Source organism: Asparagus officinalis, chromosome 2, assembly GCF_001876935.1.
Source record: "Asparagus officinalis chromosome 2, Aspof.V1, whole genome shotgun sequence".
In the NCBI taxonomy this organism is placed as follows: Eukaryota; Viridiplantae; Streptophyta; class Magnoliopsida; order Asparagales; family Asparagaceae; genus Asparagus; species Asparagus officinalis.
In genome coordinates this window covers 7,760,947-7,778,142 of record NC_033795.1, presented here as the reverse complement: position 1 = coordinate 7,778,142, position 17,196 = coordinate 7,760,947, and the positions used below count along the sequence as shown (strand labels likewise).

Below are 17,196 nucleotides of genomic sequence, written 5' to 3'. Positions count from 1 at the left end.
ATCTTCCCTAACCACCATGTTAGTGTAGGCACTAAAAAATGCTAAGAAACAAAAGAGTCTTGAAGCTCGTTACTAGCATGACGAAGTTCGTCATTGAAGGCGAGGTTCGCCTAGGGATGAAGCTCTCAATGCTTTATCATTCAGAAGACAAAACTCGTCATTGAAGACGAAGCTCGTCATTGAAGACAAAACTCATCATTGGAGACGAAGCTCCTTTAGAAAATGAAGCCCAGTCAGAATACGAAGTTCGTCAGGCGAAGTTCATCCATAGACGAACCTCGTCAAGTAGCAAGACTCGCCCCAGAAGAAAAGGCTCACCGCACAGCGAGGTTCGACCATCAAAGTCGAAGTTCGCCACCCAGCGAAACTCGCCTTGTCAGACGAACCTCGCCACGCAGCGAGGCTCGTCTCATTAGACGAACCTCGCCACATAGCGACGCTCGTCCCATCAAATGAAGATCGACGTCAGGAGGCTAATGGTCATGAAGACCCAGTCAACCCGCGTGGGCTAAATCCAAGGAGTCAGTTACGCTCCTGATTCCATGATCTTAGCGTCAGTTACGCACTGAGCGCTTATAAATATCCATGAACAACTATGAAAAAGGGACCTTTTTTTGGAGACCCTAGGCATCGGATTTTGAGGCATAAAAAAACATCAGACGCACGTACGTCGAGAGCCAACAACAGCCGCAAAAGCAACTAAAGCGCTCGAAAGAGGCTATTTCCTCCTCGAGTTGAAGCAATCTTGCTCCGATCGTCAACGAGAAGTAAGCTCGACACAAACATTGAGCGAGGTATCTCATCGCCACATCGAACCCACGTTAAACAAAGGAGAAGTAGAATCAATCTTCTCCTCTTCTTTACTTGAAAAAGAGCGACTGTAAAAAAAAAATTCTTACCAAGCGATAGAATTTCTTCATACAACCAAGCAGTTGAAGAACCAGTCGTATCGTCTTTTTCGAGACCCCACAGTCAGTTATTTGTAAATAACTAAAATGTCTTTGTGTGAAAAATTCTCAAACTTCATAACATGCCATTTAAAGCAACATAATTTTAGTTATTTCCAATTTACAACAGGGAATTAAGTGAGATAAGCTAAAGTTTAGAAGGTTGTTGTAAAACTCTCCATAGTTCGGGGTTTAAAGTGAGATAAATAAACTTCCCCACAAAGTAGAGAGGGATTCTATGATATTGACCCTTATTTATTCTTCTCGGGTTGGAGAGCCTCAGGGGCCCACGTTTCTTATGAGGTGATGAATTGGGTGCCATTTAAATCTTTAAATAGATCCCGCAGCACAATACCGCTAACCTGCACCGTCACTTTTCATTCAGATCTTGACTTCACGAGCTACTGAAAGCAGGAAAAAGAAACGAGAGGGGGGAAAAAAGAAAAAAAAGGAAAAAGAAAAAAAAGAAAACATATATAAAACAAATAAAATCTCACTGGCTTCAATTTCGAAGAATTATCGATTACTGAAAGATCGAAGGGCGATCTCTAAAGCAAATGAGGAAGTAAGTGCTCTAGTCTTTTATTTCATTTATTTATTTTCTCAAATTTGATGTTCGTTTTGGGTTCTTAGAGATGTTTGGGGCCGGAGAGGCGCAGCTCTGAGGCAAGCGAAGCATTTTAAGGGATTGGTTGGAAAATTTTCAATTGCTTTGGTAGTTCTCGTGATCTGCACTCTTTGGCTCTTCTCTACGACCGGCCTGAATCGATCCTCAGATAAAGAGCAGGTTTGATTTCTTGGAATTTTGAATTTTGGTCGACAGTTTTGGACTTGGACTGTGGGAGAGTCTTAAGTTTCTTGCATTTGAAATTGATATATAGGGTTAGGTTAGAACTTAGAACCCCAAGGAAACTAACACCCGTGACATCGTCTTATTAAGAGAACGTGCAAAGGAAATATATCATTACCAGTTTGTTATCCGTGCGGTGCACGAGAACCAAAGAGAGATGACTAGATGATCGTTGGTTCGGGAAAGAGAGAAGAGGAGAGGAGAAGGTGAAGTGAGATACTTGTTGAATTTTGATATGGTTGATTCCCACATAATGATGCATAAACATATGAAAAGCTGAAAAGATGGGTTTAATAGCAGGAAATATATAGGGTGAATTGCATGTTGGTCTCTTAAATCATCCATAATTGCAAATTAGTCCCTCAAATCTCGGTATTTGCTCATTAGTCCCTCAAACCTGCAAGTTTATTGCAATTTTATCCCTCTGTTAGTTTTTCTGTTAATTCCTTTAACCATGGTTGGGTACTTGGGTTAACTATTAACCTAACATCTGCAATCACCTAAATAGCCCCAACTTATATAGGGTGGAAATTTTAGAGGGTTATATAGGATTTAGAGGGAATATTACCATGGAAAGAGCTCTGAAATTGGTTTCGGAGTGCCATTAATTGTTGGGGAAGAAAAACTTTTCGGTTCGGGTTTTAGGATAAGCGGGTTGTGGATTTAAACCCACTAAGTAACAAGTTGGTAGGTTTTAAATGAGGGTATAGCGGGTAAAGCCTCTCATTCCGTTACAGATAATGGAATATTCCCTTCAAAACTCACACTACTAAACCAGAGGGACTAATTGCAAGAGGCATATAGATTTGAGGGACTAATGAGCAAATACTAAGTTTTGAGGGACTAATTTGCAATTATGGATGATTTAAGGGGCACATATACAATTACATCATGTTTTAGAAGGAAAAAAAAGAAGACTAAAACGACCACTCTTTGTTCGTATCTGTAAGTAATGACTACTGCTTTAGTATATAATAATAGTAATAGATAGATAGATGAAAATAAAACATTTATTAAATATCTCACTGGCAAACTATATCAACTTAGTCAAAGAAACTGGCAGAAAATTGTTAACAGCAAGAAAAAGGCATTGCCTTGAATTTTCTAGAAAAAACTTCAGTAACTCAAGAGAATGTAAACCTTGTACGACATTTATTTGAATCCTATGCATCAGAGACATACTCTTTTCCATGCTATTCCACTAACTTCTCACACATTTTCTCCAAACATCCTACACTGGTCAATAGAGCAACATTTTTTTAATCATCTTCATCCAATTTCAAAAATGTCAAGTTAATCCTTTACTTGAATGGCCCACACCTCCATCCGAGACCCACTTCAGAAGATTGCAACCTTTGCCTTTAACCCAGAATCATGAGGCTTACTATCTTGCTGATGTTAGACGAACAAGCACATCCTTCCGACTCCTGCCATGTTTAGCACAAGATAGTTGTCTCTTCAGTATTCGATATTGAGCACATTGTAGCAGAATAACTCCATATTTACCACTAGAGTAGTCATATTTCAGGTTATTCAATTTGATTCACAACAAAACATGAGGGATGGTTACATCAGTGGGAAAAATGTCCAAGTTTATCAACTTAGTCAAAGAAACTGGCAGGAAATTGTTAACAACAGCAAGAAAAAGGCATTGCCTTGAATTTCCTAGAAAAAACTTCACTAACTCAAGAGAATGTAAACCTTGTACGACATTTATTTGAATCCTATGCATCAGAGACGTACACTCTTCCATGCTATTCCACTAACTTCTCACACATTTTCTCCAAACATCCTACACTGGTCAATAGAGCAACATTTTTTTTAATCATCTTCATCCAATTTCAAAAATGTCAAGTTAATCCTTTATTTGAATGGCCCACACCTCCATCCGAGACCCACTTCAGAAGATTGCAACCTTTGCCTTTAACCCAGAATCATGCGGCTTAGTATCTTGCTGATGTTAGACGAACAAGCACATCCTTCCTATTCCTGCCATGTTTAGCACAAGATAGTTGTCTCTTCAGTATTCGATATTGAGCACATTGTAGCAGAATAACTCCATATTTACCACTAGAGTAGTCATATTTCAGGTTATTCAATTTGATTCACAACAAAACATGAGGGATGGTTACATCAGTGGGAAAAATGTCCAAGTTTTGATGGCCTCATTGTTTACTCTTTAAATCAAATTGCAGGCAATGGCATTCAAATTCAGAACATATGACTCTCGAAGGAGATACAGAGAAATAATGTCTGCAACTGAAGTTGTTGATGCATCATTATGTCTAGGATATTTTTTGTCCTTATGTGATTTTTTGTATTGGGGTATATTTCCTTTCTTTTTGTCGCAAGTGTAGGAATACAACTGGAATTTTAGATAATTTGACTTTTTGTGTGCTGATTTTAACTTTATCTGATATACCAAGTTAATAATTATTGTATACACCATGCAAACAGCCGCTAGATAATTTAACTAAATTGTCTACAGCTTTTCCCCTTAATCATATTTTTAACCTTTTTTCTCCATTAAAGGACTTTAACGTGGATAAGCTTTGGGGACCTGCTACTTCTGGTGGTTGGAGGCCGTCATCAGCTCCACGTTCATACTGGTCCCGTATGAACTTTTCCATGATCTTCCTGAGCATTTTACCTAATTTTTCTTGAGTTATAATTCTGAAATTCTGTGATCAATATCTTAGTGAATCTCATGTATAATTTTTTTTTCCTATTTGTCAATGCTATAGCTCCTCAAAAACAGAGCAATGGATTTTTGCGGGTTCGTTGCAATGGCGGCTTAAACCAACAACGTAGTGCGGTATGGTAATGTTCACATAGATACAATAGATGATTTTTTGTCTTAAGACCTGCGTCGGCCATCAAACAAATTCTTTTAAGTTGATCATGAATTCAAGCTTATGATATCGGGGAATCGCAGTTAGTTTTCTTCTTCTTCTTCTTCTTCTTCTTTTTGAATATGGAGGTCAGTTTGTTATGGAGTTTTGAGAGTATATATCTCGATTTTCATGGTTTACTGTCAATGCTCGGATATCATTGCAAAGAATTTGATGCGATGAAGCATAATTTTTAAGTGCAGTGACACTTTACAAGCAACACGAAATGTAGGCAGCATTTGACTAAATGTGCCAATGAGCCCCCAGTCAGTCATTTAGTGACTAGAACATGATGGTGGTCATCAAACAAATTCTTCTTAGTTGATCATGAATTCAAGCTTATATTAATTGGGGAATCTCAGTTAGTTTTCTTCCTTTTCTTTCTCTTTTTTTTTTCCTGAATGTGTATGTCAGTTTCTTATGGAATTTTGAAAGTATATATCTCGGTTTTTCATGGTTTACTGTCAATGTTTGGATGTCATTGCAAAGAATTTGACGCGATGAAGCATAATTTTAAAGTGTGGTGACACTTTACAAGCAACAAGAAATGTAGGCAGCCTTTGACTAAATGTGCCAATGAGCCCCAATCAGTCATTTAGCGACTAGAACATGATGGTAGCTTGGAGTGGCTGATGATTGTGCTCGTTAAAAAAGTAGTGACCATGGAAGGAGTTGCTCAGCATTGCAAATCTTGGGTGCCATTAAGTCAAAATATTTTTTAGCAACATGCATATCCTAGTTATCTGGAAACAGTGTAACATCAGTATAATTAACTACATTCCTAAAACTATGTAGCCATTCTACCAACTCCTGCATTTTCTTGTAAACTGGTCTACTCACCTAATCCCAAGGTCAATATCTTATCAAGTACCTGTATGTTATTTAGTCCAGTCGGTCATACTTTATTTAGAGGTAGATGTAACAGACTGCATTACACCAATAACTCGTAGGTGTGCTGATTTCTTATTTCCATAATTTGTCTTATGTAGTATTATTTTCACCATCTGATTGCTATCAACCATCAGCATCATGAAGAATGTATTATTTTAACCTGCAATTTAAATGTACCATGTTGGTCTTGATTCTATTGAACAATTTTCTTGTGCATTTGTACAGAATGGCTAATCTTTTGCAGCTGGTTCGTACAGATATGTAATGCAGTTCTTGCGGCACGAATCATGAATGCAACATTGGTGTTGCCTGAGTTGGACACGAACTCCTTTTGGCATGATGCAAGGTATCCATTTCAATGTGTAACTTTTTTTAATCAAGATTTGGAATATAGAGGCTTTATTAGTATCATTAGTGAATCTTAATTCTCTTTCTTTGGGTAAAATGCATAAAATGATTGCATTGCATATTTTCACAAAGGATTTAGTGTCATTAGATTATTCTAGTGCTGTTCCCAAAAAAACTAGAATGTGGGTTGCCAAAATTATATAGTGAAATTTCATGTTAACGATATTCTTTTTAACTAAAAAAATTCTAATAGCAGAAGATAGCCTTTGTATTCATTTAGAAAAATTATATTATGGTCAATCATAAGCTCACCGTTAATCCTTTCCCTATCATAGAAGAGTCGCGTACTGAGTAAGGTTATGTATGAAGAAGTTTCAACATTATGTTTCCCATAATATTAGCATGGAGCTTCAATGAGACATTGGACCTAATATGAGCATGGTTCCCATAGTTAATTTGTTGCAAGTGAAATGTTTACTATTATTAGAGTATTGACATTCCCTTTGTAACAAACAAAAGGACATCCCACTTTATGAGACTCTCACTTAAATAGCCTTAATCAGAAAATTGTGAAGGGATGTTTTAAGGATCTGATCCTGTAATAACCTCCCGACCACAATGGAAACTTTACCATCATTCCGGGGCTTTCTTTTATATCCGTAGCTAATCCCTCTCTTGTTTATTTTATTAGCAGATCACGCATCTGATCTTGGAGTTTTTATTTAAAACCAGATCAATTTGTGTGTTCTCATTTGAAACCCTAAAAGAGTGCAGACTGTGCTCAAGCTAACTGTTAATACACCCAACTTCTTTGAATAACTTGGGGGGTCGTGATGTTGGGAGTTTCATGGTACATCTTCAAGCCCTAGTAACAAAATAGGTAATGAAATTGTTTAAATCATATGCTTTTAGTGGTTGATGATTGATGATTAATGCACTATTTCACATGGGTTCATTGGGTGGAATTTTCTTCCCCTTATTTGCAATTATATGTATTGAGTTCATAAGGTTTATTGTCTACATTTCAATATCTTACAACTTGAGCTTCAGGTTCATTAAGCAAAATGATATGGATAGTCCACAATTTTTCTACATAAATCAGCACATGTCTATAACCTAATCATGCCCCCCATGGCTTTCTTGACTTGTAGCATTCAACACCATAAAAAATGCAGACATAAATGCAGTTAATATAACCTGTGAAGTATCATCATCATCAGCATCTTCTTTTAGGGTTGGATATGGAGCATGACTTAAAGTCAAGAGAGTTCCACAGGGGGGAAAAAGGAAAATAGTATAAAAATAAAAAATAACTAACTTTTTATTAGTCTGCGAGCAAGTTGGGTAATGTTTGGATAGTTACTTTCAAGCAGACATTCGATCTAGCTTTTTATTAATCATGCCCCCATGGCTTTCTTGACTTGCAGCGCTCAACACCATAAAGAATGCAGACATAAATGCAGTTAATATAACTTGTCAAGTATCGTTATCATCATCAGCATCTTCTTTTAGGATTGCTATAGAGCATGACCTAAAGTCAAGAGAGTTCCACAGGAGGGGGGGGGGGAACTTTTAATCAGTCTGCAAGCCAATATCAGCATCTTCTTTTAGGATTGCTATAGAGCATGACCTAAAGTCAAGAGAGTTCCAGAGGGGGGGGGGGGGTAACTTTTAATCAGTCTGCAAGCCAATTGGGTTCTGTTTGTTAGTTATGTCCAAGTAGATTCAATCTGGTCAGTATGTTTTGAGCACAACTCAAGCGGCTGCACCATGAGACTTTTAAGTCTTCTGATCATCATATGGTTTTAGTTTCTAACCTAAAAGGTGTTGTGTAGCAGGCATCTAAACTAAATTTTATTATTAGTGAATAATTTAAAATTAAATCTGCTGATCGACTAAAGTGGTTTTAAGCAGCACTAGATTTGATGTAACTCTTTTAAATGCTCACATCATCATCCTCTGACCTGGCTTGGAGGGTAATTTGACCACATCATCCTCAGAGGGGGATTTAACTGATAGAAACTTTCTTCTATGGTTTATCTATAGGCATCTCCATAACATCTCCAGCCTACCACAATGATCAAGTAAATGATCTTAGATCTACTATTTATCTGCTAGATAACATCAAAGGTTATGCAAACTATTAGTTCTTATACAAAGCATTTTCTGTCTATGTAAGTTATTTCTTAATAATTGAAGCCCATGTGCAAGCGCAAGAAGCGTTTTTATCTAATGCTGACAGATCTTTTTATCATACTAACTTGGTCAATTATATCAACACCCAGCGGTTTTCCAGGTATCTATGATGTTGAGCATTTCATCAGATCATTGAGGTACGATGTCAATATTGTGGAAAGCCTGCCTGAAATTTCTGGACGTGGGAAAAAGAAAAGGATGAAAGCTCATCAGGTTGGTTTACGTTTTACATGCACACATACCTCTTTTTTTGAGGGGATGAGAAAATATATTATACATTTGGCAGTTGTGCGCTTATTTCATATTTGTTCTTTTATTCTATTTCAGATGAACCCGCCTAGAGATGCTCCTCTAAGCTGGTACACAACAACTGCGTTGGGAAAGATGATGGAACATGGTGCTATCTATCTAACTCCTTTTTCGCACCGCCTTGCAGAAGACATTGATGACCCCGAACTTCAGAGGTTAAGATGCCGAGTGAATTATCATGCACTAAGATTCAAGCCACAAATTATGAAACTAAGTAGTGAGATCGTAAATAAGCTCCGGGCAGAAGGCCACTTCATGTCTATACACCTGAGATTCGAAATGGATATGCTTGCATTTGCTGGGTAGGATATACTAACATCCTTATGCATTTGCTTGCTCTTTTAAAGATTATGTGAAGACATCTGCTATATCTGACCTATGTATATCCCGATGCATATTTAGCTATGTAGTTGTCGGTAGTATTTTTTCCCATCTCGATTAGAGTATAGGATACATGCCATATTTTCAGGTTCTCACTTTTGGATTCTGTATATAATATTGAATTGATAATTGTTCTCATCAAAGTTATTAGAGAGCTTAATCTGGCAGTAGACCCAAACATTCAGGTTAAGACTTGAAATATATTGACAATGTTCATAAACATTATATCAGATTAAATAAACAACTACAATCTGTTGCCATGAGATTTTTACATCCTGTTTAATTTGGAAGAATTCTCCATGAAAGATTTCTTAAGATTCTAACCTGAAAAAATTTCAGGTGTTTGGATATATTTACGCCCGAAGAACAGGAGGTCCTGATAAAGTATCGGAAAGAAAATTTCAAGGAGAAAAAACTTATTTATAGAGAAAGGAGACTTATTGGGAAGTGCCCCTTAACTCCGGAAGAGGTAAAATCTTCTCGCAATCATTTGTGGTTGCTTTCATTTTCGAGAGTACACCAGTCATAGACTGGTTAAATTTCGAGTCAGATGCGATAAACATGCCAAACCTAATGCCTGTACATGTCCATCTTTAACTATATTGAAGCTATATAATGCAAGATTATGTTACTGTTATGTAAATAATCTCAGTAACTAGATTGAGACCGTTCCACTACACCCCTAAGTTCATCTTCAACTGAACTTGCCAAAATCTTGCTCTAGCATTCGACACCTGCTAGTTAATTTATCCAAAACCTGTAGCACTATAATCTCTTTCGAATCAAGCAGACAAAACTTCAGTTCGAAAGATTTTAGTGTAAATTGCAGATAGACCCCTATACTATGGCCAAATTGAACTTACTGCCCATGTAGTTCTATTGTTGCATATAGACCGCCTGAGTGAATTATTTTTAACTCTTTTCTGGGGGTCTATTTGCACCAATAGTACTACAGGGATAAGTTCAATTTGGATTTGGTGATAGTCGAGGGTGTCTATCAGCAATTAACCCAAGATTACATATATGGTAAGGTATCTCAGTATAGGGTCCTATTTCTCAATGCTATAATCACCTTAATTATCTTCTTCTCCTATTGCAGGTGGGTCTTATCTTGCGCTCCATGGGATTCGAAAACAATACCAAGATCTACATTGCCGCAGGTGAACTCTTCGGTGGAGATCGTTTTATGAAGCCATTTCGTTCTCTCTTTCCAAACCTTGAGAATCACAACACAGTAAGTCCAAATAAAATTGAAGAGGGCGCCCAAAGGCTCGTTGGCTCTGCTGTAGACTACATGGTTTGCCTCTTATCTGATATCTTCATTCCAACCTATGATGGCCCCAGCAATTTCGCCAACAATCTCATGGGTCATCGCCTTTATTATGGCTTTCGAACCATCATTCAACCTGATAGAAAAGCATTGGCTCCCATTTTCATGGATAGAGAGGAGGGCCGAGGTGCTAAATTCGAAGAGAGAGTTCGGAATGTTATGGCTCGAACTAAGTTTGGAGAGCCTCACAAGCGAGTTCGACCTGAATCATTTTATACAAATTCCTGGCCTGAATGTTTCTGCCAGGTTTCACCTAAAAATCCTGCCGATAAATGCCCCCCTGATAATGTAGCAGAAGTTCTGGAGAGTGAAGGAAGTGATGGTTTTGAGGAGGGAAAAGTGAATAATAGAACAGGGTTAAAATAGGGTTGGATCTGAAATTATTCTTTAGTCCTCTCAGCTGTATATTGTTAAGAGATGATATATTTTGTGCACAGGAATTTAAGAGCTGTTGTGAAATCAGTGGACTACCTTTGGTCAGTGATGGTATCCAGTATATTAGTCTAATTTATCCATTTGCATGGATAAAAGTTAATTGGTTAAAAAGATATTTTATTTTGATCAGATAGATCCTATTAGTTGGTTATAAAATGATTTTTAATAAAATTGAATTTCATACTTCCATGTTGCTTCTTTATAGTGATAATGTATAAATCTTGAAATGCTTTGTTTTAAGGAATTGATTTGAAGCTCTTACGTCTCTCAAAGTAATTATAGAATCTAAATTTAAAAAAAAGGAAAATTGTGTCAAGGTCCCAATAATAAAGTCTCTCCACTTTTTCTTCATGTGGATCAACCCTAAAAATTATCACTTCATGTGATTCAGCCATTTATTCCATGCTAACTAAGGACAAAGAGAGAGAAACAAATAGAAAAGTCGAAAATACCTTCATTTTTTCCCTCTCTTTTCTCTCCAGATCTAAATTTGCTCATCCTTCCTCCTCTCTCCTAACCCATTTCCTTCATATTCTCTCTCTCTCTCTCTCTCTCTCTCTCTCTCTCTTCCTCCTTTTTTCTCAGACACCGACATCCCCCTCTGCCACCACCGACCATTCCGGCTATATTGTTCGCTCCTTTTCTCCTACTAATTTCCCATACTCTCTCTTTCTTTTCACTCCAAAACTAAAAAAAAGCCTCAAATTCGTCGGAGTTCTAGTTGGTGGATCCTCAAAAGAACAGATTGATCTCCGACACTGAAGGCGAAGAGGTGCCGAAGAACGAGGTGGAGGAGGCAGTGGCGGAGGAGGACAAGCAAGAGCTCAAGGTCGTAGCAAATTCAAGACATGTAAGCTATCAGTTTTTCTGACAATTTTTGATATTAAGTTCAAGTCCAAGATGGAATATTAAGTCTAATGAGTTATAAGTGAAGTTCAAGGGTTTGTATGCTAAGCCTATTGGGTTAAATAACATGGCCGCAATGGTCGGAATGGTTGGCGGTGACGGGGAAAAGTAGTAGGAGAAAAAGGAGCGAACAACATGACCGGAATGGTCGGCGGTGGCGGAGAGGGATATCAGTGTCTGAGAGAAAAAGGAGAGAGAGAGAGAGAGAGAGAGGAGGAGGAAGGAAATGAGTTAAGAGAGAGAAGGAGAGGAAAGGAGGAAGAAGGAGCAGGTTTAAATCTAGAGAGAAGAGAGGAAGAAATGATGATATTTTCGACTTTTCTATTTGTTTCTTTTTCTTTGTGCTTAGTTGGTATGGAATAAAGAGCTGAATCACAAGAAGTGATATTTTTAGGGCTGATCCCATGGAGAAAAGATAGAGGGGCTAGGTCACATGAGTTTATTATTATTGGAGTCTTGACACAAATTCTCCTTTCAAAAATAATAAAGAATTAAAACATATCATTGTTTATGTAGTAACACCCAATTTATAAAGGAAAAATTGCTTCTAGGCCCTAAATTTATATTTTCAATGTGCCCCAGCCCCCCTACTTTTTTTAATGAAGGAAAAATTGCTTCTAGGCCCTAAATTTATATTTTCAATGTGCCCCAGCCCCCCTACTTTTTTTAATGTTCTTTAGCCCCTCCTTTTTGAAAAAAATTATATTTTCAATGTGCCCCAGCCCCCCTACTTTTTTTAATGTTCTTTAGCCCCTCCTTTTTGAAAAAAAATGTGTCGAAGCCCCTCCATCACTCCTCCATCATGATTCCAGCTTATTTCAGCAGTTGATTAGACATGTCAGCTCATGATTAGACATATCAGCTGACTTAAATCCCGAATTTACCCTCCTCTTTCTTATGTCAGTGGATGTTAACTCTTTTCTGTAACATGTTAACTCTTTTTTTAACATGTTAACTCTTTTCTGTAACATGTTAACTCTTACAGATAACATGTTAATTCTTACAGCTAACATGTTTACTCTTACAGCTAACATGTTAACTCTAACAGCTAATATGTTAACTCTTACAGCTAACATGTTAGCTGTAAGAGTTAACATGTTACAGAAAAGAGTTAACATTTTACAGAAAAGAATTAACATGTTACAGAAAAGAGTTAACATGTTACAGAAAAGAGTTAATATTAATGTGCCCATGCGAAGTTCCTCGGGACGACGCCGGCGGCGGAGCGGGGAAGGGGGCAAAGGGGGACCGAAGGAGGAGGAGGGAGGTGCAGCGGGAGAGAGAGACGGGGGAGGGAGGCGGGGGAGGTGCAGCGGGGTAGGGAGGCGGTCTGCAGCACATGTTTGAAAGTTGGGGGGGTTAAGGCACATTGAAAATATGAATTTGGGGCCTTGAAGCAATTTTTCCATTTATAAATGGGTAAATTACACTAAATCCTCCATAACTTTTATTGTTTTGTAGGTACCCCCATTAACTTTCAAAATCACACTAAAGCCCCAATAACTTTTGCAGAAAACCCAATATCTTTTGGATAAATTACACTAGACCTCCAGTAATTTTTAAAATGCATTTTTATGTTGTTTCTTTGTTCAAATTTATGGGTTTTTTTTGCAGAATGCAAAACTTATTGCGGTTTACTACAAGAATTATTTGATTTTCCTCCAGTGATCTGTTATATCTAATTTAAACGAATAACACCATCAAAACAATTAAACGAATAATTAGATGAATGACCAATAACTAGACCAATAAATATTAACTATCTGGTAATTATTTGATAACATTGCATTTGTCGATGAATAAATAACACCAACGGCAACACCCTCATAATCCCCAAAACGCCCCCACTCTTCTTATAATTTCCGATCATCTTCTCCCCGCCCAAAACCCAAAATCCCCTAAAACCCTAAATTCCTCATTTCTTTGATTTTTTTTCCTTGGATCGAACGCTGAAATGTATTCGGATAAGAGCAAAAGGTCGGTTTGGGATCGCCTGAACATTGATCACAATGAAGATCTCGGCCGGAGCCAGAATGAGGATTCGAATAGGTTCTTTTTTCGTGATTTATACTTGAAATTCATTTTTTTGGACTACAAATTGATTGTGCATGAGCAAGAATGCTATGGTTATTGGTGATTTTGTCTGAAAATTGGAGTGTAGTTCTTGTTCAAGATTAAGAATTCTATGATTCTTATTATCTTGGATAATTTACAAGAAACCCCTTAATCTGTGATAATTATTGAAGATTTTAGTTTTTAGACAGCTATAGAGTAACCTTGTGATGCAAGCAGTTGTAGATAGATGACGGGTTTTTTGTTGAAATTAATAGATGGGAAGGTTTCTTGAAAAACTGGATATTGGTGAAGAGGGTTCTTGTAATTTACTGTCTTTGTTCTTAAAATTGGAGTATAATTTTTGTTTTAGGCTGAATTTGGAATAGATTTTTTTTATCTTCTTTATTTAGGAACATACATTGGTTCCTAGATTTGCTTGCTATGCATAGGATATGGGAAGGTATACTTTGGTGATCTTGAAAAAAGATTGTAAGGCATCAGTTGAGGTCTAAATGAAATGGTCATGTCGCGTTCCCTGATTTAAGACACGAAGTTAGTTTTGGTTGGTTGAAAGCCTCTCACTGTGTCCACTGGGTGCAGATTTGGGTTCCGGGTGAAAATCTGGCATATGATATGGTTTTTAGTTGGTGATTTGACAAAATATTTAGTCCCGAGGTTAGTAAGGATTGCTTTGGGAAAAAATGGAAATTATGTAAGTTGAGCATGCAACATTTGGTTTTCTTGATGAACTGTTGGAGCAAGAAAATTGGTTAAACATTCAGTGAGATTTGGTCTCGATTTGGTAAAAAGGTTCTTGTCAGCTAGGGTAAAGGTTAAACATTCAGTGTGTTCTGTGATTATACATTTGACACAGTCCAATAGAGGAACACTTTGCAACTATTTGATGGAAAATATATTGTCCTGTAATCCCGTGGAAAAGATAATCGTTTTAAGGGTTTTGTGTTTATAAACCCACCCTTACAGATCTTAGTCAAGTTTACCCTATGGATTTCAATGAACCCCAAGGTTTCAAGTTTGCCTGATGAATTTCAATAAACCCCAAGTTTTCTTTATAGAATCTTAGTGATGTCATTTTATTATTAGAGTGAAGATGAATTCATAAGTTGATCTAGTTCATCTTCACCTTTCCCAAGTATATGAAGAAGTTACGATCTTATAATATTTTGTAATTCTGGATCCTTTATTTTCGTGAATCTTGTGTCCATCTGATCGTGAATTAAGGATAAGTTATATTGAACCATTTGTTTCACTGCTTGGTTCAACTAATGTGAGTCACTTTTACAGGCAGCATCAAAGAGATGACAAATGGAAGCATGATCTTTATGATGATAGGGAACCTCATACTTCAAGTATAAGCCTAGTTACAGGAAACTGATTATAGTCTCTTAGTTGCTTTTTCTTCTATGTATCTTCTTAACAATGTTAATTCTGTGTGGCTCAAAGAACCAAGGGTAGGTCCCGGAGATCTCCGATTCGAGCTCCAAACGAAAGCTTCACAGCAAGCTTATCAACGTGGTAAGGGCACAGGAGTCGGAGATCTTCGTGAAAATCTCTCTGGTAGAAAGAACACATGGCCCATTAAGAAAAGTGCCTCGTCTTCTGAAGCAACTGTATCAGAAAATAAAAGGTCCGGCCCAACTTCCAAGAAGCCCCTGCAAGAGGTAAGAGTTCTCTGATAAGAGCCTGCATCAGCCTAGGAGCTTAGGAGGGTTCTGGTAGGGTGATTGAGTGTAACAATATGAATTAAGTATATATTTATAGGACTTTTTTTTGTTTATCTTCATGTTTTGTTAGATTCCATTTATTGTTGCATGGATTTGCTCGGCATTTACTGTAAAGTGCTCAGTATCAAACATCGTCATTTTAATGTGGATTTCTTGTCTAAGAGACTGTGTAACTGTGTTCATATCTGTGGATGCTACATGCGTGCACCTGCGCATGCACGCGCCCTTACTCACACTTGTGTAAGGTGTATTTATACTTGTGACTCTATCTGTGCTGTCATAAATTGAAAGCTTCCTATGCCTAAAGGTCCAGTTTCCGGGAGGCGTGTGTTATGGAAAAGTATTTCTAGTGTGGCTATTGGATTAGTTCTGCTTGATAAACTAGGAACAGCTATACTGTTTAACAATTTAGAGGCATGCCTATTGAGGGAAAAATCAAGAGAGCATATTTCCTTTATGGGAGAGAGGGCCTAAGATTTGAAGCCTCACTGGAGGCACTGAAGTTCATTTTGGAGCTACTTCAGTTCTGATGCTTATTTTATTAAAATACAATTCCATGATATTCCTGAATCAAGGAAATGTGTTTGGTGAAAGGCTGGCTAAGGCAGCAGTTTAAGAATCTCAAATACTTATATTCAGTCCCCCCACTCCCCACCTTTCTTCATCACATAGTATTTGCGCCATTGGTTATTCTATGACTAAATGCATCTCATACTGTTTCTATTTCTTCTTTGTTTTTATGCAGTTGGAAGTAGACCTTGAAACAATCTTACTAACTTGTCTTACTTGCTAAATCCATTTTGTTGAACTGCACAGTCTAATTCATCAGTGGACGCGTTTTTACAATCTATAGGCCTCAAGAAATATTTGCCACTATTCGAAGCAGAGGAGGTATGCCTATATGAAATGTGCATTTTCTATACCATACTTGTTATATGCGCATGCTTTAGACTCATCTTCAGTGCCTCATTTGCGCAGATTGATGAGATGACGGTTCTTGTACACTTGACAGAGGAGGATCTCAAGGACCTTGGTCTCCCAATGGTGAGTAGGGTTTCAGAAGTTGTCAGAGTTTTACTGTCTGCATGCATGTTTTCACAAAAATGCCTTCTAATTATTCGGTTTGTTGGTTTCAGGGTCCAAGGAAAAAGATACTTCTAGCATTAGACTCGGGCAATCAGTAGCGGATTCACATTGTCTAGCATTTTGACTGTGTAGTTTGGTAATTGATGTCCTCAGCAAATTGTACAGCAAACGTTGAGAGATTGCATCATGAATGCATTGCTGCAGTTTAACCCAAAGGCTTGTCAGTAGGGGATCCGAATTGGATAGCATTTTGACCTGAGTTGCTTGTTAATTGATGTCCTCAGCATGGGATTTAAATTGTATAGCAATCCTTGAAAGAGAGTACCATGAATACTTAGCTGCAGTTTAACACGATTCCTTGTCGGTAGGGGATCCAAATTGTATAGCATTTTGACTGAGTAATTTGTTCGTTGATGCTCTCAGTAGGGGATCCAAATTGTATAGCAACTCTTGAGAGAGTATCATGAATGCACAAGCTATACAAAGTTACAAGAAGGTTTATATGAAAGATATTCAAGAAAATTGCATAAAGTTAGGCTGTGTATTCTTTATAGAAGTTGAGTTGTCTTGAAGAGTTTCTATGTTGTTTGTGTTCTTTAATTACATCATGGGTCAAATATGAGCTTGTATTTTGCTTCTTTGGTAGAATATACGGTTTAATTACGTAATATGTTGCATTTGTTTTTTTTATTTAAATTTAGTTCAGCCTCTACTTGTTGGAGGATCAAGTAAAGCTTTGATTTCGAGGTATATTCTTGCAAATTTCATCGGCAGAAAATATAGAAGGTCATTGTCCGTAAGATAATTCTCTCATGTATGTCCTTAT

At 37.4% G+C, this 17,196-nt stretch overlaps 2 protein-coding genes across 2 annotated transcripts; both read left to right on the top strand.

Annotated features, from left to right (window-relative positions):
- LOC109830113 (uncharacterized protein At1g04910-like) lies at positions 1,328-10,623 on the top strand. Its single transcript, XM_020397268.1, has 9 exons — positions 1,328-1,512; positions 1,581-1,734; positions 4,330-4,411; positions 4,542-4,612; positions 5,837-5,925; positions 8,213-8,336; positions 8,451-8,734; positions 9,153-9,282; positions 9,913-10,623. The coding sequence occupies exons 1-9, from the start codon at positions 1,505-1,507 to the stop codon at positions 10,507-10,509; spliced, it is 1,539 nt and encodes a 512-aa protein (XP_020252857.1). The 5' UTR covers positions 1,328-1,504; the 3' UTR covers positions 10,510-10,623.
- LOC109830111 lies at positions 13,260-16,901 on the top strand. The gene is made up of 6 exons (XM_020397267.1): positions 13,260-13,533; positions 14,845-14,909; positions 15,004-15,221; positions 16,101-16,175; positions 16,263-16,328; positions 16,421-16,901. Exons 1-6 carry the CDS (start codon positions 13,439-13,441, stop codon positions 16,466-16,468), a joined length of 567 nt encoding a protein of 188 aa, XP_020252856.1. The 5' UTR covers positions 13,260-13,438; the 3' UTR covers positions 16,469-16,901.